Below are 27314 nucleotides of genomic sequence, written 5' to 3' on the forward strand. Positions count from 1 at the left end.
TTCAGTAACCCACAACAAACCTTTGAACAGTCAGAATCTTGTTTATTTCTGGACACGTGTTTCTATAAAAGGCTCCACCTTGACAGGCACAAAAGCTATCATAAAGAGCCACCCTGGCTATCACGAACAGCCATCTTAATCATCTGGACAAAAAAATGAAATTCATTGGCATAGATGTTACTTTCTTCACGCTCTTCATCCTCATGGCTCCTTGGAATGCAGGTGAGTGACATTCCAAAATTTTGCTGCTTTTAATTGACTTCTGAACTGCAGAATCCATAAAGCTGTAAGAAATTACTGATATCATTTGCTAAAGCAAAGGCCCACTATCTGGCTTTTACCAGGATGGTATAATTTTCAACCCCTTCCTCTGTAATTTCCAGTAGGGAAGTAGATCTTTCCTGTAAGTAAACAGACAATCTAGAGAATGCATTAAATATTTTTTTTAAGACACAGAACAACTTTCTAGCTCTCTGTATTGCAAGCATTTCTACTTCCATCACAGGCTGATTTTCATGTATAGAATGAAGCCTGACTTTTATTTCTGAATTGCTATCAATCCTGTTCTTTCCTGCAGCCACATATTATCCCAGGATAAGGGAGGGAGGCCAGCAGAGTGAAAAACAGAGAGAGATTATCTTAACTCCCCCAAAATTTCAAAATTCTTTCTTCCTCTTCTGCCCTTGTTCATACATTGTTAATAATGTTTGAGAAGTAGGTGAATCCAGCAGCTTGTAGGATGCAGTAGATTTCACTCTCCCAATCTGCTATACTCTCAGATTCTGGAAATTCCTCCTGTCTTGGTCCCACAGGTGTGGATGCTGCTGTTCTGATTTGTAGGTCCAGTCAGTATGGGGGCTGAGGCTCTGTTGCAAAGAGGCTTGTACACATACCACACCCACCCATGTAAACACAGACAGCCACATGGGCTAACACAGAACAGTGCTTTTACTGGCATCCAAATAAACAGAGACAGCATTCCCATAAACTTGCACACCACCCAGTTCTGTTCCTCCTCTCCAGCTGATTGCAACGGAAGGTCACTAGCAAAAACACAAATACAGTTTCTCCCTTCAGAATCATGGGCCCGCCACATTCACAGATACCTTGCATGATATCATGGGCTTTAAACTTGCCCCGTAGCCAAGCCCAGACCCTTAGCCCCTTACATGGTCAACAGCTCAGACCTTGGCCCTTCAAAATGCGAGTATTCTGATGGCTAGATCATCCTGAAGTTCACGTATGATTACAACATGTATGCAATAATGCACGTGCATGAAAGCAATAAAGAAAAAAGCAACAGGACTGAATGAAACAGTTATGGTGATCACATGCAGGGCTCACTCAGAGAAGTGCACCGATTGGCAGCTTGTTTGTGTGACTGGCTCCAATTATGTTCCCTTCTCTCCATTTTCCCATGCTGTTAATCCACCATCCACCTTGACTACTCGCTTCCTTTTGCTTATGTCCTCCTAAGTAAACCAACCATCCCCTCTTTATCACTCGTTCCAATTTTGCTACATCCATGACCAAGTTTAGAATTTCTGATACTTACCTAGTTACCTACATCTCATCATTGCACGGCATCACAGATAGAGTTATCCAAGCAGCACTGCCCTTCTAAGATCCCCCTTCCCTAAAGGTCTTCAGTGCCCCCAGTTGTTTGTGCAGCTGGTCTACCTCACTTAACCCCTCCTTAACTGTTTTTTGAGATCAGATTGTTCTTCACAGTGTTACTGTAACATCTGTCAACTTCTCACTCTTTCATTTGTGTTGAGCCATTGTTCATGCCATGTCCAGTAATTATCCATGGTCTGTTCAGCTAGACCTCAGCCAGGCCTAAGACAAGGGCCTAGTCATGTCTGTGTACCTAGTAATCTTAACAGCTATCTTATTAAGGTTAGACTCAAATAAAATGCAGAAGAAATTTCAGTACCTTTTCATAAATTCATATCGGAGCACACTTTGTCACTAATGTTAGCTTTCCATTCACCAAAGAGCACTAGCCTTACATTCTCATTGATTCCTGTGTAAGCTTATCAGTCACAGGACCCCATCCTGACTTCCTTAAGACCTGCTCAGAAACAGAGTTAGTGACACTCACTGAAGGGTTGCTCTGGAGATTTATCTTTCTGTTGGATGTAAAAACACCCATTGATTTGGTTAAAGTATGCACAGTCTGGGAGTAAAAAAGCGTATTTTTCTACTCAACATGAAGCAACCATAATACACAGAAAATTACAGCCTTCACCTAAATACACTCCTGAACTAACATAACCAGCCTACTTCATTAATTTTCAGTTAATTACTTTAGATTATGAACTTCTGTTTCAGAGAACATCTAGAAGAGTTCAAGAACATTCCTAATTATGTTTTTTTCTTCTTTCAACAAGGAGCTCATGATTCTTGCTCACACCGATGTGGAGAGCTGCGTGGTACCTGTTCTTGCCAGGTGACTTGCCAGTCCTTGGGGATTTGCTGTCCTGATTATAAAGAATTTTGTCTTCAAATTTCTCCATACTCAGGATCTCTGATGGGAGGCAAAGACTTCATGATTGAAAACACAGCTCTTAATGCCTCATCTGTGCTAATATGCAGGTGGGTCACAACTGTATATTCCTATGCCAAAGGGAGGTGAACCTTTCTAATCCCCTTCCAACAATAGGTAATTACAATCAGAAAAAGACTTGTCTACCCAGGAGTGCAAACATACTTTGAAAAGTCTTCAGAATCCCAAAACATGCAAAGGTTCTGTCAACCCTTTACCCTTGAGAATACATGTTGTCTATTTTTACACAGGATCATTTCACTAAGGTCTAATTATTGCACGATACAATCATTACTCTGCTACGTCTTCCACAGAAGATTCCGAGTGACATTCTGGAGTCCTTCCCATCTGATTAGCAACACCTGAAAAAGCTTTTAGTTCTTCATCAGGAGAACTTTTGATCCAGGCATTCATTCTGTAGAACACGTTTGTGTACATCAAATCACTTGCACAGTTGCTCTACCATAGCCAATACAAACTCCAGTGCAGACAAGCAAAGGTACTATGTCCTTCCTGACAGGCCCCGACTTCCTACAGTTCTTGGAATAGTTACGCCGTCACCACACATGAATCCTAAAGGGTCACAGGTGGAATTGTACTTTAGCACACTACACAAGAGTCCTACCTGGAAGGAGATGGTTAAGTAACAAGCAATTATTTATGAGTTAATCTTTGCAACAGAAATTCTAGAACACTATGAAATTACTTTCATTGTATTCACAGGACTGAACAGCAAAACAGAACCACAAAACCAGAAATTTGCAATGCCTGCATATCACAGTCCACGTTAGCCACCCCGTAATCTTATTAATCCTGTAACATCACCTTTGTTTTTCTGCTGTCCCTTTGTTACTTGCTGCTGACTTATCTTGTCCTCTGCTCCCATTAAATAGTAAATCTCAGGCTTGTAGATTTTTGTGTATTTGTGCAGTACACAGCACAATCCATACTGGTGTAATAAGCACAAAGTACACACAAGTTTTTCCAGTTTATATTCACATCTACAAGTAAAAGCCATGGGACTTGGAATGATTTACTTATGATACAAAGGTGCTTAATGAAACACAACTGAGACATTCAGTGGTGACAATGAAAAATCTTTTCAAAATTAACAGGTTCAAGCAGAAAATCAAAACCAATGGCTACATTGCTAAGGATGGAAAAGCCCACTGCATCTCCCCGTTGCTATATGAGACTGGCTTCATCCCTTTTGAAGTTTCTACAGATGATGGGCTGACATTTCCATACTCCGGAACTTGGTTATCAGGTTACTTACCTAGCATCCTTCTTCTTTCTATATTCTTGCTCTGCAGATGCAGAATTATAAGCCTTTCCCTTCTGATCACTTAGCAGGCTGTTTGACCTCAGAAAAGTTATTTTGGCTGCCTTGGTGTTAATTTGCATTTTGAGACATAAACTTTCACAGTAATTGAGTCCTGCTGTCCTACAGCAGCAGCATTAATTCATAAGAAGTCCTGCTTTAAAATGAGGTTGACCAAAACAGTTCCCTTTTCTAGCTACTTCTATCTGAAAATAACTGCACTGTGGTCTTGTAACCTAAGGACTACAGATACTAGTAAGGGTGGCATTCTCTCAGCTTCAGCTTAATCTTTCTGTATCATGTATCCTGTTAGAAAACATACACAGGGAAAATACCATTAAATCCTAAATAATATACTGGCACCTTTTCAGAGCTATGCAAAGCAGAAATGTCACTAATCTTTTTAATCTGTTCTGTAATGCAGTACATCACAGCAAAGTTCCAGATGGAGAAAAGTGCACCTTGGTAAATCAGACAAAATGGCAATACTATGGCACCCCCAACACTGATGGAAACTTAACTCTTACCTGGACACAACAGGCACTTGAAGCAACCCAGATCAACATAGAAGTCTGGGGCTACCACGAAACAGGTGAAGTGACATACTTGTGCATTCATCATGCATGTAATTTATGTGTACAGCTCTGCACAGCACGCAGTCACTTTTACAGAGGCCTCAAAAAGAGATCTGCAAGTACAAATAACCCATGACAATAATGTCAGCTTTTTGTCTTCATTTACATATGGCTGGAGACATCAAATTTCAATCTTTCAGTAATTGTTCTTTTCCAGCATCCAAAAAGATTATTTTCTTCTGCGAAACAGGTGACAGTTACTCGGAAAACTGGTTGGCTGAATGGAAATACCTTTATACTTTGGCAAGAGAAATCCCCAATAATGGAAAATATTCTTTCATTCCTGTACCTGCTAAAGGAAATTACAGTACATGGGACTTCGGAATATTGAGAATTACACCCAGCAGCTTTTCTGATGGGCAGAGGCAAGTACATCACAAAATTAATTTATCAGAGGTACCTTATTATTGCTCTCTGTATTAAAGCTGCTCCATGAGGAGACAATTGGAAGGGCAAAAGTAAGAAAAACAAATGGCTTGAGAGCAGGACAGTTTACTAAGTACAGACAGGCATGGGCATGGAGGAAGTAATGCAGAGGCAATCATTCACCACCTTCCGATGCCAGCGAGTCACGCAGCAATGGCTGCTTTGGAGAAACTCCCTCACAATTTTATCACTGAGCATGAAGGTCTACAGAATGGAATACACCTCTGGCAAATCTGGGTCAGCTGTCATGGCTGTGTTCCCTCCTAGCTTCTTGCCAACCCCATCCTACTCCCCGACGGCCAGCACGAGAAACAGAGAAGGCCTTGACACTGTTCAAGCACCACTCGGCAACAGCTAAAGCATTGCTGTGTTATCAGAGCTGTCTTGACCACAAATCTAAAACATGGCATTAAGTGGGCTGCTACCAAGAAAATAAGTAGCCTTGGCAAACTATGATCTGCTGATTTATTTTGTCACAACTGTAAAGGAGACCCTAATTGTAGAACTTTTGGTACTGCAGCCACAGACCTTCCTCTGCATTTATTTTGTGTCTATTTTCTATGCAGGCCTTTGCATTCCTACAAAACTTATCTCCACTTCCTTTCGCTTTATTGGGTATCTCCCCATGATTTTGGTAATTTGCCTCTGTAAGTGTTCCACACATATTCTGAGCTTGGATAAATATTCCTTCATAATTTTTCCCCTCTGCAGTTTTTTATGTAGATGGTGTAGCCCCTGTGAATATATAAATGCCACTCCTTCAGTGTCAGAACATATTACTATTACATCAGAACTTTTTTTATCATTTAGGGGTTGCTATCCACAGAAAGGTAACCTTTCTTCTCTCTGGAGGGATTTTCATTACACGTCACCTGTAATTTTTTTTCATGGTTGGACAGCAGAGTACCTTTGGAACACTTCAATTCTGAATAGCTTCTCCCCATCTACTGCCATCGGGCCTGATGCTACTGGAGCACAGGGTTAGGTTTTGTTAGAGAATGCAGACATTCTTTACTGTGGCCTAAATGAAAGTACAAGGTGAAAACACATTAATAGAAAACCTGTCTCTAAAAAGATCCATGCAAGCCAGAATCACAAATGCTAACATGTATTCTGATTAATGTATTTTTGCTGAATGCTGTCATGTCACCTTCTAAGTTAGGAAAAAAATCATATGCCTTATGTAGCTTTTTTGCATGAAGAAGAAAGCAGTGGCCTTCCTAGTGAAATAAAAACTTGCAAGTTGAAAGATTCTTCACATTTACAGTTAATGCTTAAGATACTGTGTTACTGTCAAACAGCGGTTTGTTCAGCTATTAGATATATTTTTTGGTTCTTTTAGTTGTTGTTATTGTTTTTCCAGCAACATTCCATCAATCTGGAGCTCAGAGCATGCATTGGCTTGGCACCTTGGGAAAGACTTCAGAAATGATGCAGCTGCATGGGCAACTGCAAAATGTATAGAATGGGACAGAAAGGAGGATAATCTTCCAAAGTTCATGGAAGAAATTATAGACTGCCCTTGTACCTTGGCACAGGCAAGAGCTGACACTGGCAGGTTCCATGTAAGCTACTAATCCATCTCTCTGGTTTATTATGGTTCCAAGTAGAAGCTTAGGGAATACCATGCACCAGATCTTTGTTCCCTCTCTAAGAAGTCATTACAAGGAAATAAAATTATAATCAAATTTGCACAAACAGCATGCTAGATGGCAGAGGCAGATTGTACGAATGAAAAAAGTGCCTGTGGCACAGCAGAAGAAAATTACCTTCATTCCAGTGGTAGACAGAAAACACCCAGGAAAGGCACTGAACTCTCTGGAGCTAAGAGTAGAGATGAGTTCTTTGAAATCCTACATGTCCATCTGTCTGTGTAGACAATATCCCACGATGGAAGCAGCAGGCCACATTTCTGCCTTGTATATCATAATTTGCTGCAAATCCTTCCACCTGGTATTTATGAACTGAGGTCCACAGCCTTTATTTTATGTGTCCTGCTTCATTCCTCCTCAGCTTCACTGTTAAGAAGGAACTAAGAAAAGCTGAAAAATCAATTGCCATTCAGTCTACACTTTCACTTACAGCACTTAACTGAGGACGAGATAGGTTAAGTTTCTTTCCTATTTATGGTACCAAATGCATTAAAAAAAAAAAAAAAAAAAAAAAAAGAGAGAGAGAGACAAAAAATTAAGATAATTTTGTTACTATCCTTTCCTGGTTATGAAGTTCCAACCATTAGGTGTAGTTTACTGTGTACAGGGAAAAGTTTCCTCTGCTTACTCAACACACAGCTGTAACGAATACATTTAGACTTTACATACAGGTCAGAGACAAAAAGGGTGTGGAAAGGACATAAAAAAAAGAAAGGACAATAGGAAAAGAACCCCACTAAGCACAAACATTGATATCTTTCAGAAGGATTATGGCTGTGATATTGAAAAGGGGAGCGTGTGTACTTATCACCCTGGTGCTGTGCATTGTGTAAGAGCCATTCAAGCCAGGTAAGGAAAGTTTTTCAAAACTTCACCTGTTTTATGACTTGTTCCACCTCAGGGATAGCAGTCACAAAGGTTTCTGACTCTTAACTCTCAGGTTCATAGTAAGCATTGTTTCCCTTCTATTCACGTAAGTCATAAAACATGTGTGGGGGGGAGGGGTAAGGAAGACATCATATAAAGCTTGGCAACCAAAACAGTTAGCTATATCCATAAAAAGCAATGGGTAAGCTCTAAATATGAATGGAACTGACAGAGCTGAATTACAACTTTCTTCTCACTGCTTTTCTCAATCAGTCCCCAGTACGCAGCAGGACAGCAGTGTTGCTATGACTCCAAAGGGACCCAAATCCTCACACATGACTCCACAGGAGGCAGCACACCTGATCGAGGCCATGACTGGGGTTCACCACCCTTCATGAAACCTCCCCGGATACCTGGCTTTTCCCATTGGCTTTATGATGTCATCAGCTTCTACTACTGCTGTCTGTGGTCTGCAAATTGTCATTTTTATATGAAAAACCGGCCCTCCAGCGACTGCAGGAGATATGTCCCACCACGAGCTGGTAAGCGCTTCAGAATTCCAATATGGAATGTAGCTTTTTGGTACAGTGCTAGCTTTTAGAATACTGACATATGTATGTATATATGCAAATATATGTATATACCCTCACAATGGTGAGGTTATAATGCCTTACAGAAAGTTTCCATGGAAGGTTTCTAGTGATCTATTAGCAGCAAAATAGAAGTGGTTGTGTGGTTTGTCTGTTCTATTTCTCTTGCTTTTAAAAACAGCATCTGCTTTCGGGGATCCTCACTTCCTCACATTTGATGGTCTGAACTTCACCTTCAAAGGCTCAGGAGAATATACATTGGTAGAGTCTGACATTACTTATCTAAGAGTGCAAGGGAGGACACAGCAGGCACGTTTTCCCAATGGTAAGTTGGTAAGAGAGGAAGAAGTGATGACAACAGCTTCTGAGGTTGCTTCATTTGCATTTTAGAGCACTCTCCTAGCTTCTCTAGTCTTTTAGCTTTTTTACCATTTGTGAAAGGTGAACATTTTATAGCTAATCAAAAGGCAGACAGAATGTTCAGGGGAAAAATAACTTCCTAATTAAAGATTATTTGCTGGGTTCATTTGGGGAAAGTAATGGCAGTGTAAGGTTTTCTGCTGTGTTTAAGAGCTCAAGAAAATAATTATAATTTCTCTCCATGCATATTCCCATCTATAAGGTTAGTTCTAGGAATCAATCAACAGCGGTTGCTTCCAGAGGAAGCATTTTGATAGTTTTGTAGCTGAAGATGTATAGAAAGCAGGTAAATGTATGCCCTGCTTTATTCTTCTCTATTAGGTCTATATGTATGTATGTGTTGACAGAACAAAAATGTCCCAGAAGGAGCTGAGAAAACATACCCAAATTTGGATGGGGAAAAAAAAAATTCTGAGCACCTTGAGCTAGCAGTACAGAATGTCTGGTGAGAAGTTGGTGTGGGGGGTAATTTTTTAATTCAAAGGATCTGATTGTCTTTTGGCTTGTTTGATAAACAAAATCTAGCACATAAGAAGCTTTCTAGAGGTAACTGCAGCCATTATTTGAATGGGCAAACTGCAAACCATCCTGTTAGAAGGAAATTATCTTATTACCTGCATTTTCAAATGAGGGCGAAATAAGACTATGAGAAAGCAGAATGGGGTCGTTTTTCTCATAACTTGAAAAGCCTGATGTTAGGTACTTCTGTTTATGTTTTTTCTGTATCTAACATTATATTAAGGTGCACTCCTTTTTTTGTCATGCTCTCTCTGAAATTAGCTTCTGATCCCCAAGGCCATACTCTCAGGACTGAACATGCAAGATGCACATCAAACAGCCTTCTTCCATAGCTCAGCCACTGCCATCTGGATGTAAAATTTAGAATTTCCAGACTTTTTCAGCATTATACATTCTACTTCCTGTATACTATACTGGTAGGAGATCTATACTGTGGGGCTTTATGTGATTTACATGCTTAGCAATTCCTTCAAATATAAAAAATAATATTTAACTCTTCTTAGGAGATACCGGGATTATTTTTTTTTGCCTGTATCATTATAACCCTCCATATCAACTTTATCTTATGTTTGATATTTTGGGTGGGTGTGTTGTTCTTTTTTTAATTTCGAAGGAACTGGGGCTCAAGTGACAGGCTTGTCTGCAGTGGCCATGCAGGAGAACAACTCTGATGTGATTGAAATACGCTACTCAGAGGAACTGAATCTGGAAGTCCTGTTGAACCAGAAGGTCATCAGCTTCTCCGAGCAAAGTTGGATGGACCTGAAAGGTTACAAATATCAGCCTTCGAAGCTAGTGTATTCTGTTGGAGTCTATGTAGAATTAAAAACATCTCTAGATGCATGCATTTCTACTATCTTTTCGGTGTCCTTTTGAGAAACAGGCTGCAGGTCACTACAAAAATTACACAAAGAAAGAAACAAAAGTACAGACACTGTCCCAGCTCATTAAAATTAATTCTGCTGTTACATTACTCTCCTTAATTCAGTTAATGCCAGATTAATGTTATTTCTCTATTTAGATGATTGATGTTATTTCTCTATTCTTCTGCTGAAAAGACTTTGAAAAGTCAACTCTTTTCCCTCCAGGGGAGTGATCATTTGATTAGTCTCTATAACCCCACTTTCAAAAATACTCTAAACGTTACTAGAATTTTGACAGTAAGTCTCCCACTCAGCACAGGAAGTTTTCTGTGGCTAGCAATTAGTATTGCTCAAATGCCTTGAAAATATAATAAAGCAGTGGAGACTACATTGACAAGAAGCTGCAGAAGCAGATACAGGAAGGAACAACAACAAAAAATATTAAAGGAACAGTGATGGAGCTTGGAGAAGAAGCTAAATATGGGAGATTTTGACCAGGCAATCAAAAAGCAAAACAAACCTGTGACCACTGAGAGCACTGCTCCCAGTTCACAGTCACTTTCTGATGAGATCATCTCATCTTAAAGGTTCTATTCTTGGACACCCACAGAAGTCAGTGCAGCTCATGATCAACTGTGGGCCTCTTTTTGCTACTACTTTATAGTAGCCATCTTATGGCTGTTGTAAGTATGAAGGTGTGGCCTCCCTTTAAATGCTTCTCAGAATGCAGACCAGAGTGGAAGGGAGGAAAACTTTTATGAAAATTCTTAAAACTGATGACACAATAATCTGTTCACTATGGATGATTAGCCATTTTTTCCCTCCCCCTCTCATCATTACAGGTCTCTTTCTCCATTCTACAGCTGACCAGAACATCACAGTGATGTTCTCTTCTGGGTCTGGAGTGGAAATAAGGGGAAGCGGAGGTTTTCTGTCCCTGACAGTCCTGCTCCCAGATAAGTTTATCAATAACACACATGGTCTCTTTGGGGTCATGAATGGCAATACAGACGATGAGTATACCTTCAAGAATAAAACCACCATGTCAATTCATGCAAGTCCCCAGCAGATGTTTGAGTTTGGAGCCAGCTGTAAGCAATTTATCTGGTCTATTATTACATTTTAGAAACAAATACAAAACAGCTTGTGATTTAAAGGCAAGTAAATTAAGTCTGTAATAAGTAAGCTATACTGGAAAAAAAGAAGACAGTAAAAGAAGTATACCCTTCTTTACCCAACTGGGTAATCTACGTAGCTGAATGATTGTAGCAATAGCCAGGGTCAGCTATCTTTTTCCAGAATATTAGCAATATTTCTATTAAGTGCCATGCTGGTAATTTAAAAAAATTATCTATTAAATTACAATTTAATAATTGTACCTTTTTTTTAAAATACACACTTTTTTGTGTAGGGGAGGTGTAATCGAATGTCTGTTGTCAGGTAATGGAAGTGATTAGGATGCTATATCTATAATCTCCAGCGTTTGATTGATTAGCTTTTCTCCTGACATCAAGTTAGCACATGGGCCAGAAGCATGAAGTAAAATACCCTCTGGCTACCACCTGATCTCTGTATCAAGCACAGTGTACCCATACTCCAGAATTCAGATCAGACTGAAAAATCTCTCTGCTTCTACTTCAAGAAGTTCATTTAGCAGAATGAAAATGAAATGCAGGGCCACAGCAGATTTAGTGACATGCATAATCAGCATTTGTATTGCTTGTAATGTGTGGCTTAGCTTGCTCTGTTTGAGGTACTACTTTATCACTGTTTTGCCAGCAGGCATCTAAAACCTCCTTTACATAAAAATCACAGGTACACATTTACTTAGTTATAATTTTAAGTAATTGATCAAACACTAACTTTAGTTTTAAGTTAAGATACTACATATGAAAAGCAAAATAATATTGAGTGGAAGGATCTCTTACAGCTCTAGCTATGTTTTCGTAAATAAGCACTTGGTTAGTAGAACAAGTTGGTATAGATCTGTAGGCAATGTTACATACGAATCTCTCTCTGTTTCCCAAGGGGCTGTTGAAAATGGAACTTCTCTCTTCACTTATGACACCGAGTTCTTACTGAAGAATTTCTTTTATGAAGGAAAACACAATGCTTCTTTTCAGCCTGTGTTCTTTCCACATGAAGACCCCGCTGATCCCCTGGTGAAAGAGATGGTCTCGCTCTGTGAATCTGACCCCTTCTGCAGATTTGATGTCCTGACAACAAGAAGTCTCCAAGTGGGAAATTCTACAAGACTATCTCATCAGTATCACAAACTGCTGACAGAAAATCTAGGGCCAGGTGATAAAACCTTCCACAAAGCATACATCACTACAGTTCTTTCTGCAGGGTATCTAAATAGTTAAGGCTTTCCTCAACTCTAAGTTCATGCAACTGCAGACATTCTCATTGGAAGGAACAGCCCTTGTACCTGGAAAACTCTGCACTGGTAGGACACTTAAACAAACACAAAACAAATTTCTTTCCATTTCTTACACTACTCTACCACTTATCTTCATTTTCTGTGCTTTCACCTGTCTTCCTTGGATTTAAAAATAAAAATTAAAAAAATTTTAAAAAAAAGGCAAAGTATTGCCTTTCAGTTAGCCTAAAAATGTTGTCTTTCCGTAAGTTACAACTAAAAAGCCATTTGACTCATTGTTATGGAGATTTGCTAGAACAAATCCAATATAATTTAACTAGATATGTTTCTTTTACCAGTGATCTCTTGTGGCTGGCTGGATCATCCAACTAATGGAATAAAGAATGGAACTAACTACCTGCTGGGCACAACCATCAGTTTCCTTTGCAATCAGGGCTATGAACTCACTGGGTCAAAGGAAAGAATCTGCCAAGTAACAGGGGCCTGGTCTGGAGACACAGCCAGTTGCATCGTGAGAACAGGTCTGATTCCTTTTAAGCTTTATTGACATAAAAAATATTATCATAAACAAGGCCATCTCAGTACCCATTGATACCCCTTGACAAAAGCAGGGTCTCTTACTTGGGAAGACATTGCACACGAGATCTCTGCTCTGGGAAGGCTAATGCTTAAATCTAAGTAACAGGTGGCTTAGAGTGGCGTGAGGGTTATTTATTTATTTATTTATTTAATGTACGTACTCTTTCTAAGGGTTTAGGACTACATGGTTCCCTTTCTTTAGGTTGGACTGAAAGAAACTGGTAAGTGTGCTTCTTGAGCAGGTGACCAAAAATAAATTTCAAACTCAGTCTTGGAAAAACAGGAAAGCATAGTACTTAGCAGAAAGTAGTGCCGTAACACAAAGGCTACAAAAAGAAACCTTACTTAGGGCATTATTTTAATGCAACCTTCTTATGTAAATGTAATGTTCTTTTCGCAGCTTTATATAATCCCTGCATACATATTGAGAACTAGAGAGCATTGAAATCCCTCAGTATCCACATATTTTAAGATATTTTTCAAGTACAAATGATGGCACAACCCCCAACCGTTCATTGTCATCCTTCATTCTGTCATCATTAGTACAGTTTTGACTGTTTTCATTACCTAGGGTAAACACCTATCAACTAGTCTGAGCCATCTGAGGGGTGTATTATGAAGTCACACATTATAAAATGTATGCCTTAAGAGAAACATTACAGAAAAGGACCCAGGGGCCGTATGGACACAAGCGAACAGTATGGCCTTGCAGCAAAGAAGGTTCATGGTGTCCCAGGCTGTATTAGGCAAAGGATTGCCAGCAGGACAAGGGAGGTGATCCTTCCCTTCTGCTCAGCACTGGTGAGGCCACATCTGCACTACACTGTCCAGTGCTGTGTTCCTCAGCACAAGAGACATGGACATGCTAGAGGGTCCAACAAAGGGCCACAAACATGGTTAGGGGGCTGTGCATCTCTCCTGTAAGGAAAAGCTGTGAGAGCTGAGAGCTGTTCAGCCTGGAGAAGCGAAGGCTCAGGATGGAGAGGTGGATGGAATGTTGTCAACCTGTACAAATACCTGAAGGGAGGGTGCAAAGAAGACAGACCAGGCTCTTTTCAGTGATGCCCAGGGATAGGATCAGAGGCAAAGGGCACAAACTCAAACACAAGAGGTTCCCTCCTGACTTCAGGAAAGACTTTTTTTACTGACAGTGTTATTAAGCATTGGCACAGGTTGCCTCAAGGGGATGTAGAGTGTCCCTCTCTTGAAATACTCGAAAGCCGTGAAGACAGGATCCCAGGAAACCAACTTTGTGTGGTCCTTCTTCAACAGGGTAGTTGCACAAGAGGACCTCCAGAGGTTCCTTCCCAACTCAACCATTCTGTGATTCAACAGCAGACACAGCCCATGCTTAAGTCTTCTGCTCTTGTTCTAAAGGATTATGTTATCTCAAAACTTCATTGCTATTCTATAGCAGCAAAATTATTGTGAATAATAGTATTTAGTATAAAAAATTTATAACCCCTCTTTTATCACTACTGTTAGATTATCAATTAACCTGGGACTCTTGAATTTAGTAGCAGTTACAATTGTCTGTACAATTTACAGGAAATTGCCCAGTATTTTCTAACATTTTCCACTTTGATTCATGCATACACCATGTACACTCCACATATCCTCAAGGTGGCAACGTTTCAAAGCACCAGGGTGATGCAAGGCCACATGGTATGCTGAAGCACTTTCAATGCTGATTTATTTGTTCCCAAAAGCACTCATCAGGTATTTCCCATAAACAGATTCTCCATTCTAACCACCTTCCAACGTGGAAAGTGCACAGCACATCAGCAATAAATTATTGGCAGCTGAAACATTTTATCAGCCTCTATAGGCCTGCACCATTTAGTTGTTAGTTTCCAACGCAGTTCCGTGGTATCTGTGAGATGAACTGCAGCGAGTTTGAGCAGCAGACTGTGGACTTCAGCATAATAAATAATTACTGAACATGTGCACATACAAAACAGGGAATACTGTTTAATTTTAAATAGCTGAGTGAACATTTATGGAATGTTTTCTCAGACTAGCCATTGTTAGAGGTTAATATGCAACTGATTGTGTTAACAGGGGCCTATCTCAGTAGCAATGCTATGTTGCCAAGCGTGAAAGCAGAGGTATTTCAAATCACTTCTGCTTAATGTAATAGGTCAGGCCACATGGAGTACTGCAGTTAACTGTCAAAAATACAAGAGATTCAGAAGCTTAGCAGATAATTTAGTGTGCTTTATAGTTCAGAGTAATAATAAATCATCGTTAAAAATCTGAGAGGAATAAAATCTTTACAAAGTAAGGCCAGATCTTACAAGTCAGTGGCAAAACATTTTGCCAAGCTGTACGCTAAAAAATTTTTTCCATTGCTGCCATCAACCACATACAAACTGGACTGGAGCCAGTCAGTCTCAATAAGCAAACTGGAAGCTGACATTTACAGTAGAGAAAGGGGGGCATAAAGCCAGCCCTGAGAGATGGGAGGGAAGGAGCTAAAAGATACTGTGAGATTAACTGCATTCAGAATGAGGTAGATGTGCTGCAGTTTTATGGGTAAGCAAGCAAAAACCACAGTATTTTCCAGCACAGGGTTTCCTGAAAGATGAGAACGAACAGCAAGGTGTAGAAGAATTATATTCATCTAACTGAAACAAAGATCTCCCCTACTATTGGATATTTGGGATTGAGATTCATTTGTAATGCAAGTCAAAAATTATTTTTACCAGCCTCAAGAAGTTAGGTGTACAGCAATACTGCCCAAAGCAGCAGGATACTGACAATACTAACAACTGATCAAAATAAAATAAAAGTGTCAAACACAGGGTTTTTTTGTTTGTTTTTGGGTTTGGCTTTTGGCTTGTTTGTTTGTTTTTGTTTGTTTGTTTTTTTAACTGCTGTGCCCAAATAATGACACTCACTGCTGGATAGCAGTCTCTATAAAAGGGTATTTTATCAACAGGTCCACAACTCTCTAGAGAAGACTGGATAAGCAGTCCAAAGTTTCTCTCACTTATGTCTAGACCTCTAGCATTTTTATAGTATGGACAGCTAGTACTTGTTTTCCACTAGATACACTTCCACCTCTGGTCTAAGTTGAAATCCAGTGCCAGTTTCCATTAATTGATTCTCAAATAAGTAAGTACAGAAAATGTCTTCATGTTGTCCAAAACTGTTGCTCCCCAGATCAGTTTTCCTCTTTACACAGCAACATGCTGCTTTTTCACCAACATCCATTTTATCAAGTGCCATGAAAGTGCCTTCTTGATCCCAGGAATACACTAACAAGATCAACAGACAGCACTTCTAATTTTTGGATGCCTGAATGGGTGACCACTGACCCAGCCACTCTGATTAGTGGTCATATTATTACTTACAGCATGAACTAATAAAACACTTTTTCAAATTATTTCTTTAATGATGGTCAGGAACACAGTGTCTCGCCCTTTATCATTCTCAGCTTCCAGTGATAATTCTTTACAGTGCTGTGCCTCTTACACTTGTTGCAGTGTAGTGGCACATCAGATTAAGTCACTGTAATGCATACCACCAAGGTTTTTTACTTGCAGTACATTTCTGTTTTTCAAAAGCTAAGATGGTTAAAATAAAGGCACAAGGACTAAAAAACTGGGTAGGAAGAGAGATGGAAATGAGAAAACTGAATACCAGTTATTTTGCGAAATCCATTTCTGTGTTTGCAATTTCAAAAACAAATTATGCTGTGGGGCCTGCATATTGCTGCTTTTGAGTTTTGCTTTTTGAATTAAAGTTTCCATGGAAGTCCTCTGATAATAATTATTTTCCTATGCTTCTCATTACAATCCAGCTGCAAGTCTTGCCAGTGCCACAGCAATCTCCCTTCACAGAATATCACATAGAGGAACAAAAATAAACCTCCCAGCAAAAGCAAAAGCAAGAATCTAGCAAAATAAGAACTAAACTGCAGCTAAAAATTATAAAAACTTGGCAATGTATATATGTATAGCCCATTTGTGACAGATGATAATTTGGTGGTGTTAAATGCAATCTGGTTTCTTCTTTCTTTCACTTTTAGTTTAGTTGTTGGGTTTTTTTTCCCCATCTTCTTCCTACTTTTAGGTTTCCTTTTCCAGGCTCAGGCTCTGTGTAAATACAGTTCTTTTTAGAAAGCTGTCAGAAATCTCTTAAGTCTTTCACTTTTTTTTCAGATAAGGATGCCAAAAATATTAGGTATTCTTATTCTGGAGTTGTTGTTTGCCTACTGGTTCCAAGAGACTGGCAGCAAAATATATTTTAAAAAAAACCCAACAAACGATAACCTGGTATTATAAATTAAATACAAAGATTTCGCAGAAGAGGCAAAGCACCACTGGACCAAACTACCATGGCCAATGGAGGGCTGTCATCATTTAACAGAGGCAGGGCACCTGCCTGTAAGGTGTGTGCAACCCAAACAGAAGGTTTTGAGCTTTGTATGGAAGCTAATGGATGAAGGACCAATGCCTGTGAAACAGTTTATTGTATGCTACTTCTTTCTTAAAACTTCAATAGAAGCCAAATTAGAAACCAAATTATCTATTCTAGGATCACAGAAGTATCTGTTAACATCTCTCTGCCTCACTGTGTGCTAGGCTGTTCTTCCTGCAGGCATGACAAAGTGATGGAAAGAAGGGTTGGCAAAAATGCAGCCAAGATGCATTAAAGCTCAGATGAACCACTGATCACTTATGTCAAAATGGACTGTGTGGTCCCTGGTACATGCATACAGTGCTAACATAAGCATAGCTGCAGAAAAAGGGCAGATAATTGAATCTGCTTGGACATTGGGGTACCACAGGGTCTCAGAGCCAGGGAACTACACTTCTATTTTAGCCTGACACTGAGCCTGTGACAAAGATTTATCACAGTGAAACTTGAAGTTTTTCAGCAGCAGTGTTCCAGCAGATATTTTCCTGAAAAGTATACAAATTCAGGAAGAACTTTTCTTTGAGACAGTGCACTCCAGGTGCCGCATCTTCTAAACTTTTACCAATCCTCTTACTTGTTAAAGTAAGCTATGTGTTTGAGATCTTTAGCTTCTGTTGCTCACCAGAGCCATACAGCAACCTGCAGGCACTCTCCTACATCAGTAGGAAAGTGAAAAAACTGGCAACCTCCAACTGTTCAGAAGAGTATGATTTTTTTACTCATAAACTTTTTCATTTCTGTTTTCTATCTTTCATGTGTCCTTATTATGTAGTTATGGAATTAACACTTTTAGCATGTTCATACTCTTTTGTGTAGTTCACTGTACCCATGTCTGATAAACCACTTTTGGTCTTTTAGACAGAGCATTAAGCAGAAGAGGCAATCAACACGCCAAAATAGGGGCAATTTTTAAAGCAATCGAACCATATTGAAAACGGATTAAAAAGTTGTCAGTTGTTTATATTAACAGTTCCATAGAAATACTATGCATTCATGAAATGGACTACATATTAACCACTAGCCATTCTTTCTTTGTGTTAGAAGGGCTATTGCAACCACCTGCCCTAACCGTCCAATGCAGGAATTATGCAAGTTCCTATTTTTTACCAGTTTGTTCCACAAATACAAATAATAGTAAAACCTACATTGTATGTACCATTTAAAAAGCTGTCACATACTACTACATTCAAACAGATATGAAGATATCTATCAATGTTTTCTGGTTTTGTTGTGCCTGGTCTGTGTTTTTCAGGTATCAAACAAGTAATTCTTCTCGCCTGCGTATTTGGAGTAGTCGGTTTTGCAGTCCTAGTGCACCTGGCATTCTTATGTAGAAAGCAGAGGTAAGACTCAATTGAACTGAAAACACACCTACTAAAGAACTAGTAAATGTTATGACATCATTTTAAATATTTTTCTCAATGACAAATAAATCAAACATGATGGTTTCCTGCTGCTGTCTTTTATGAAAAGCAGCTTAAGTGAATGGTCCTTGTATCCCACTGGGAGATTTTGAAGCAAAGTTGCAATTGTATTATCAGACCACACAAACATGAATGATTAAGAAGAAACAGGACTTTTTGGTCAAAATAATTTATTTACAGAGTGATTGGGCTACCTGATTAAAGGTGTTCGGTTTCAGAACAGGTGTGCTCATGATACCGTTAGGTAAATTTGATGTATCATCTAAGGAATGCATTGCATATTTCTGTAACTTGCCACATATCTCTGAACTTATTCCAACTTATAGACATTCATGAATTTGACTAGAGAATGCTTATAAGTCTCCTGTGCCAAAGAAGTGAATAGAATTTTAAAGATACACCAGTTTGCTGACCATTCTTGGAAACTTCCTACCACACAGAAATAAACTTATTATAAAACCTATTACTTTTCTACAAGAAATCTCTACAAAATGTTCTGTGGCCAGCAAATTACTTCTTAGAGAGCTTAGTCCTTTATTTTAAAAGGTTTTTATGATTTCCTGTAGTCTGTATTTAATTCCTTCTGCTAGCCAGTGCTAGCAAGACACTTTAAAAGAAAAAAAACAAAACAAAACCAACACATTTTCAGCTGCATGCCTTTCTAACAGGTTCATAATTGCAAAGACTCTTGAAACAGAACCCAATTTGACAGCCATGCCCACCACTGCAAATAAAATCCATTGATTTGGAGATCAGTCATCAATTAACTGTGTCTATTAACTGTGGCCAGAAACACTGCTAAGTTTTACCCCTTGCCTTTAAATTACATATGCATTTTTTCCTATACATCACACTCTGTGGATACACAACCCAGGGTAGATAACTGCAGCAACTAATTTCTTTTGCATATATAAAAATGCACAGACAAAGAACAGCTCCTGTGTTTGCCAAATTTTACACACACTAGATTCCACATATAAAATCAACTGGTTTAAAACAGTGTTATTAGAGCTGCATAGTCTTCTCACACTTGGGAGCAGCTTACAGAACTGCTACTCTAAGATCATAATTGTACATCAAAAACTAATTTAAAACCCCACAAAATTAAGCCATCAATCCTTCCAAACTCTTGTACAGTTTGAAAGTGCGTAGGTAATTTTCATATGCTACCTAAAGCTTATAATTTCTGAAAAAAATTCTGAGATAATTTAATAAAGTCCATAGCACTCATGAGAGCTGTGTATTTGGATAGCAATTGAGGATGCAGTCCTTTGTATAGCAGTAACAAATTTTGATCAGGTAAATTTTAACTGGGGAAGGCTTAGACAGTTACTGAGTTGTGAAAGTCTGTCATCTACCATAGGCTCTTCTGGAGCTTAAGATAAATATAACCCTATGATGAGTCCTACATTTTATATAAGAAGGGAAAGAAGTAGTCCTACATACTGTAGGTATTCTCTAATTTCATCAAATGTTGCTTAAATAGGAGTGCTACATATCCTTCAGTCACAACTTCTGGTAATTTGGAGGTCTGCACTTCAATTACACAGAACTGGTACTTTAAAAATTGGTGCAAATTTATCTAACCAAATATTTTTCTCACCTTGAGCTAAGCAATGACATCATAGTAACTACTTAAACAATAACTTAAAGAATTTTTTTTTTCTTTGTCCTTCCTTCCAAAGACACAAAGACAACCAGAAACTTGTTTCAGAAGTTCCAATTGTACCTGAAGAAGAAATAATTAAATCCTAGAGGAGTTTTTTATGAAACACCCGTAAAGCACTGCAGAGGATAAAATCATCCACAGCAGCATAGACAGATTTTTGAAATAGAAGCAATGTTCTATACAGTATGCTTACCTTTTGATTTCTGTTTTCAATGTGATGAGTGTTGAATTATATGGGAAATGTTAGCCAGCTTCATGGGATTACATCACAGCAGGCTCAGGGTACTGTCCATCACAAACAAAGGATAGTCCTTCTGAAAGCATCACTCAAAATTACAGGCATTCGTTTCTTTTAACAGTCACATCTCTGCCAGTAGAACCAGAATTCTTACTAAATCAAGAAGTTCATTATTTCTCTGTACTGCTTTCACTTGACAGCTGGTAAAGATGCAAAAAATCCTAGCCTACACTGCTAGCTGTTATATTTGTCTTCTCTTGGGCCGTGTAAGGGTGATTTAGATAGATGTGAAAACGGATGTATAGTCAGATATACTACAAGTAAACTGGGTTGAATTTGCAGGGGTTTTTCTAGTAGAAGGGGAAAGATACTGATACTTAAAGATTGCATTCTTACATTTTGGCAAGTCTCTGAATGCAGACACAAAGTGACATTTTTGTTTCAGTTCTGACCCAATTTTAAAAGGTTAGAGTATCTTCAAAACAAAGAAATCTGGTATCTGCTGTGGAAATATTTTTCCAAACTTGCTTTTCTTTGAATAACTGAATATTGTTTCTTTTTAATATCTAGCTGTGTTACAGTGTTTCATTATCATAATTAAAAGTGATTTCTGAACTGCTACCGTATACAGAATCCTTTTACCCAAAAAAATCAGACTTTGCTTTTGCCTACATCCCAAAGGGTTTATAAAGTCAGTTCTGTATCGTACAACTCCTTTCAATAGTGAAAGAACTTTTGCAGGACATTTGGCCTGGTTTTCTAGGATCTTTAATTCATAAAACTACTGTGAATCATGGTGGTTTCAAAAAGCAAGGACAAAATATGTTACAAATATACAGGAAAGTAAATGAGAGAAATAATACAGGTTTTACAACATGATGGGAACAAAACAAGTCAAAAGAAATGCCTCAGACAATATATTATGAAGTATAAAATCATTCATTACTTATTAGCTGCCATTGCTGTTGCTGTTGTTGTGTTTGTAAACAGAGACCACAAACCACAAGCAGAAAATTACAAAATGAGAAGGACTGATCTTGAATACAAACAATGGTAAGTTGGTAATACAAGCAACTCTCTACAACAGCAAGAAAAAATCTTTTTTAAAAAGAACATGGAAGGAATACTGGGGAACTATCTTTGGCAACAAATGGGCTGCCCATTACCAGTGTGCTGCAATTTAGAAAAGAGTGCAACTGATGTATACATGCAGATCAACTGTGTGTGTGCAGCTGCTTAGTGGAGAAAATAGGCAGCAGAATCAGTGAAGGCAATTTTGCCTAGGAGTACTGGAAGACTAGACCAGTCTTTTGGAGATATACAAACTAGATTTTGTGAACTTCATGACCAATAGAATGTTAAAAAATTGTAAGCCTTCTCTGCTCCACTGTCCTTGCAGAACAGAATGCCAGATAAAATTGAATAAAAATTAGATGAATGGCTAACACAGTGGGGTCCCGTTTCTTAGAGTGAGAATTTTGTGGGTAATTAAACTACAAAGTTGTCATGTCTTGTGTGCTGATAGAGAGCATGTACCACAAGGAAGTGCTGCATGCACACATTGACTTGTAAAAGAATGCTAGCAGCGCTTAATGTCAGTAGCTCAGACATCAGAATAGGTTTTATGAAATGCATTACAACTCCGATGCTCCTGAAAAATATGTATGCCATTCCAAATACACAGTTGACTTCTACTAATTATAATTATTCCCCTTATATCATCAGAAATAAAGAAGAGGTAAAAACAAACACGCACTACCACAAGCTGTTCTTTCTGTATGGTCTCACTAACTCTCTCGTCACATCAATCTCTAATTCCCTAGCCTCTGCACACACACATGCATGTATATAGTGTCAGCAAAATCATGTCTGCTCACAGCAGAATCAAGAACTTCAGCAGAATTTGATAGACAAATGACTAAATACCTGAGCAGGCTCATATATTGTACATTTTAAGGGGGACTACATATTTTGACATTAAAAAAAAAAAAAAAAAAAAAAAAAAAAAAAAAAAAAAAAAGGAAAGAAGAAGGGAAGGAGGAAAGGAGAAAAAAGAAGCATAACATACAAAGAACAGTGATAGCATTTTTCAGTTTTTCATCAGCTTTAATATTCTACATTGGCCAGGAACTCAGCTCAAGGAGATAAGAATGTGGCACATGATTATGCAGTTACATTAAGATATACATGTAAAACCATGTTACACATTACACACCATGTTGGTGTGTAATCTTCTTTCTGCTTACTACATATGTATCACAAAGGTCTAAAGAAAAGTAAGCACGTTTTTCACTTCAAAAAACAACCTTAGAGCTTTATATGATGGGAGGTTATTGCATGCTAGAGGAGGGAAGTATTGATAAAATAGAGCCCACAAACTCTATTTCGTTGCTTCCTCTTTCAGAGCAACAAAGGCTGCTTTCCCTTCTGGGTGCGTAAGGGAGATGCTACTCCATTACACAGCAATGACGTAAAGGTGCCACAAGGACAACGTTTGCCCTCCTGTTCCAGAAAAGGCAGTGTCTCACAGGTCAGCTAATAAGGCTTTATAGAATTTTAGACAATAGATTCAACACACACACACACTCCGTACCTCACACGCGTGCACTCCGTACCTTCCTGCCTGTGCTTTCACCATTTCCTAGAAGGCGAAGCTGCTCCCGCTCTACCGGTTACCAGGTACCCCGCCGTTCACCGCTCCCATCACCTGGGCCCCACCTATTTCCGCCGGCCCCGCCCCTTCCGCCCCACCTGCGCGAAGCCCCGGGCCGCCCCGCCCTAGTTGCGCGACGGGTACTGGCGGCTGCGCGGCAGGCGGCACCGCCTCAGCGTTAGAGCCACGCCCGGCAGCACGCGCAGGCACTGATCGAGCCGCTCGCGGCAGCGGCCCTCAAACAGGCGCTGCTTGGCGCGTGCCCGCGGCCTTACTGCGCCCTCGCAGACTATGTGTGTGCGCGCTAGAGAGAGCTGCCCGGGAGTGTCCGGTGCCCGTGGCAGTCTGGTGTCGGGCCGTGCCCTCGGCTCCGCTTCCTCCTGTCACATACACACACACACCGCGCCTCAACGGAGGAGTCGTGCTGCACCTGCGCGCTCTTATGTGCTTGCAGGCACCCCCGTGGGACCCCAGCCTGCCAGAGGGCGAGCGCGGGGACGGGAGAGGGGCCGAGCTTGCCAATAGGCCGCAGTGCTGACGGGCTTCTTGCCCAGCCACTTCGGCGGCCACAGCAGGGAGCTGGGTGCGAGAGAGCAAAGGGGAAAGACGAGCGCCACACTAGGGTCGCTGCCGGGGCGGAACGCGGGGAGGAGTAGGGGGGGGCGCCGGGCCGCTGCCTCGCAGCTAACGAGGCGGCCCTGCCTGCGAATATGCTCTGCTGAGCCCCTGTGCTGACCCTGGTAGGCCAGACCTGCCACTGTCAAACGTAAGAGACAGCAGTTCCGCGGTCCCGCGCCGCAGCAGGTTGGGATGTGGGTCTCGATCCTTTCCTGTCACATGGCTGGTAATAGGATCCCTCATCTGCCACTCGGCACCTCGCCGGGGCGCAGTTACAGGACGCATGCTGTAGGGCCTCCGATTCCAGCACTTTGCGCTCTCCCCCGTCGTCCCGGACCACCTCTATCCCTGGAGCGCTGGGGCTGCCGCCCGCCAGAGCGGTGCGGCCCGGCGGCCGCTGCCCATGGAGCCCTTCGTCCTCGCCGCCGTCCTGGCCCTTTCGGGGCTGGCGCTGAGCTGCTGCCGCGAGTCCTTTCTCTCGGGTGAGTGAGGCGCCGCGGGGAGCCGTGTGTTTGTGTGTCTTGTCCCCCGCTCGGCTTCCAGCGCTGGGCAGCCGTCCGCCGAACTCCGCAAACCGGCAGCTGCGCGCAGCCCGCTGCGCAAAGGCTCTGCCGCCCGGCAGCAGAGCTTCGAGATCGCGACGGCGGTCCTCCCTGCGCTCCAAGTCGGTGCGCGGTTCGCAGCTGCTCGTGCAAATGAACAGGGAGTATTTTCGAGCGCAGTTTGCATCGTGGAGGTATTTGAGGTTCTTCCTGTACTCGCTGAGCCCTTGAAAAACTGTATTTGAAAGCATAAGGTGAGAAGAAGGGCAGCATATTTCTCTATCAAAGTGATTTGGTATCTAGATCTGCAGAACAGAGGCAGCTGTAGGGCGAGGGGAGTGTGGGGCGTGGGTACGCTTACTCACTGGGAAATGAAATAATCGGTAGCAGCAAAGCAGAATACGGACTGCAGAGCCAGAGCTTGGGGGGTGGCCATCTCGCTTTTCTGCAGCATGCTGCCCCAGTGACTTGCCAGGTCTGCTGACCATTCAGGTTCTCGTTCAGCCAAGAAATCTGGGAAGCCTGAAATTTTGATACTTGTTAGTGTGATTTTTCACTTAAAATTTCTCTGCACCCTTTTGTCCTCATCTTGGTTGTTACTGATGACTTCAGGTACTATGGTTCTCCTTTGATAAATGTTTACCCTGCTTTGCAAGATCTTTGCAAGATCTGTTGCAACCTGCTTTGGAAACCATTCCATTTGATCATAGTGTTATAGTCGTTGGAGAGCTGCCTAGACACGGACGTATCTTGACCATGTCTTAACAGTCTGTTCCCAGTTCCATTAGGACAAGTTCCGTGCCCACAGTAGATACTCTGTCCTTTGCTTGAGATGAAGAATGTCTTCTTGTAAGTTTTCTAAGCAGAACTGTGGTCATAACATAATACGACCTCACAGCAGGCTGCTAGTGGAGAATATATCCCAGTGCAAAGGTTTGATTCATAGGCTATTGAGAGGATTCTATCTGTTTATGCACCTGCATTTCCATCCTCTAGAAAATTTCTAACTGCATACACTGGCAGCCACTGCAGGGGACAGAGGTGCTGGAGTACAAGCAGTTGGAGCAGGAGGAGAGACTATTAATACCTCCGAGTCAAAGGGTAGAAAAGGAGAATGGATCTAGAAAGCACCATCACCTTTGTGTCTTTTGCTAAGAACCTGAAAACAGTGTTGATCTACACTTAAAAAATACAAGGCTATGTGCATTGTATGGCGTGTACAAAATCTTAAGAGTTACTAATCTGCACAAACCATACCTCAGGATATTCCTGACCCTTAATCTCACAAAACCAAAACAGGATCAGCTGGGTCAGGTTGCACTTGAAGACAGTAGAGTTCTGAAATTATAAACAATATTTTGTTGTAAGGCAGTTTGTCATATTGTATGTTTTTAATGCTTTTTCTTTTTTTATCATATGCATGTCTTCATAAGCCTATTTTAAAATGTAGTCAAAATGCAGACTGCATAATACCATTATCTGCTGATATAGGAGACAGACTTTAAATTTGGGAATTACCATATGAAAAATGAATTGTCAGAAATTAGAATGAGATAACAATTTGTTTCACATATAGTGCTGTGCTGCTTTTCAGAGTATTTCTGCTTTGTTGTGTGATACCTATCATTTTCTATTAATCCAAACACTGGTATTTGCAGCACTTGAACTTAGTTGTACCACATATCTCACATGAATCCGAAATAAGAGATGGGTGAATAGATTGCCTAACATTAAAGGACTGTCTAAATTGGGTGAGTTTTGTATTACAAGGACAAAGAGATGGAAATTACTTTAGTGTTAGCTGCAGAGAATCAATGTTATTTTTATACTCTCATTTCTGTATTCAGTATGTTCATTTAATTTCCCCAGCAGAAATGTTTGTGATGATCAGTCTCTTTTTCCTTTCTCTGTTTTTTTTCCATTTAGCAATGCTGGGTTACCATGTTCTTGTTTTTCTTCCCAGCTGAGTTTTTCCTTTGAGCTGTTATTTCAGCCTCTTCTCTCACAAACCTTGTATCTCTTGACATCTTTTTCTGCCTGTGTCTTGCTGATTCAGAGAAGCAGTTCTACTTGATATACCTTCAGCAATTGTCATGGAAGTACTCAAAAAGGTATTTCTAACCAGACAGATAGAAAATGAAACAGTTAATGAGACACTTCAGCATATCATGCTTATACATGCAGAGAGTGTAACACTAAAACCAGAGTTAAGTGAATGGATTTTGGCAGGATGGAGCCAAAGATGTGGGAGGGACGCAGGGATTACATGCTGCCAGCTGCAAAACTTGAATTCCTTGTCATATCACACCATAGTGGTTGTGCAATTGACCACTCCCTCCATCCACACAGTGGCTATGGCCCATCCTGATAAAATTTCCAAAGGGATTCCATCTGCCACACTTGACAATGGAACAACAGTTTTAAAACTTCACAAAGAAAGAAAACAAATGGGTGTATTAGGGAACAGAAATTCTTGTGGAGCTACATCATGCATTCTTACTTCCAATGATAATCACAGGACAAGCAAGTGTGTTTGCATCTTGTGGCTTAGGACCAGCCAGCAGCTGCAAAGCTGTGGCTAATATAGCATGTTTGTACTGAAGGAAAATAGAGAAAGTAGGTACAAAATACATACTATTAAGCATTAGAAATAATGTCAAGTGCCTTGCGTACTCACATCCTAATTTGCTAGCTTCCAACCTATTCTAGAAAGGGTCTCACCAGTCAGACAGAATTTACCTTTTTTTTTAAAAAAAAAAAAGTGATGAAAAAAGTTACTAGACTGAAAGTTAGTAAGTTCAGCAAGAACAGCAAGTTTACATAACTACACACTTCCAGGTAGCACAAGTATGGAATTCCACATGTCTGTACATTCCCAGGAATGTACATTCTTACAGGACAGACATGCTTAAGTCAAGGATTGATCAAATAGGTGAGTATTC

At 40.3% G+C, this 27314-nt stretch overlaps 2 protein-coding genes across 4 annotated transcripts in view; both read left to right on the plus strand.

Annotated features, from left to right (window-relative positions):
• Positions 1-125: 125 nt before the first annotated feature.
• Positions 126-20980, plus strand: SUSD2 (sushi domain containing 2). The gene is made up of 15 exons (XM_008494848.2): positions 126-222; positions 2394-2598; positions 3664-3815; positions 4294-4461; positions 4695-4869; positions 6294-6495; positions 7346-7431; positions 7723-7991; positions 8221-8364; positions 9592-9747; positions 10684-10932; positions 11870-12142; positions 12563-12745; positions 18481-18571; positions 20338-20980. Exons 1-15 carry the CDS (start codon positions 156-158, stop codon positions 20405-20407), a joined length of 2490 nt encoding a protein of 829 aa, XP_008493070.2. The 5' UTR covers positions 126-155; the 3' UTR covers positions 20408-20980.
• A 2781-nt stretch (positions 20981-23761) lies between these two features.
• The window catches only part of KREMEN1 (kringle containing transmembrane protein 1), a 31057-nt gene continuing 27504 nt past the window's right edge, over positions 23762-27314 (plus strand). For 2 of the 3 annotated variants that reach the window (XM_030460546.1, XM_030460548.1), the window contains exons 1-2: positions 23762-23795; positions 24103-24312. In XM_030460546.1, the coding sequence (XP_030316406.1) occupies positions 24234-24312 (79 nt within the window). In that variant the 5' untranslated portion in view covers positions 23762-23795; positions 24103-24233. Of the gene's footprint in view, positions 23796-24072; positions 24313-27314 lie in introns of those variants that run through there. The other variant, XM_030460547.1, reaches the window with a different exon arrangement.

Source organism: Calypte anna, chromosome 15, assembly GCF_003957555.1.
Source record: "Calypte anna isolate BGI_N300 chromosome 15, bCalAnn1_v1.p, whole genome shotgun sequence".
Classification (NCBI taxonomy): Eukaryota; Metazoa; Chordata; class Aves; order Apodiformes; family Trochilidae; genus Calypte; species Calypte anna.

What these genes read in the sequence shown, in the direction of transcription:
- SUSD2 (XM_008494848.2), top strand. Translation starts at nt 156, where the DNA reads ATGAAATTCATTGGCATAGATGTTACTTTCTTCACGCTCTTCATCCTC. An exon ending in ATATGTCCCACCACGAGCTG is followed by an intron (nt 7,992 to 8,220) that starts GTAAGCGCTTCA and finishes TTTTAAAAACAG; the next exon opens with CATCTGCTTTCGGGGATCCT. An exon ending in AAGTTGGATGGACCTGAAAG is followed by an intron (nt 9,748 to 10,683) that starts GTTACAAATATC and finishes TCATCATTACAG; the next exon opens with GTCTCTTTCTCCATTCTACA.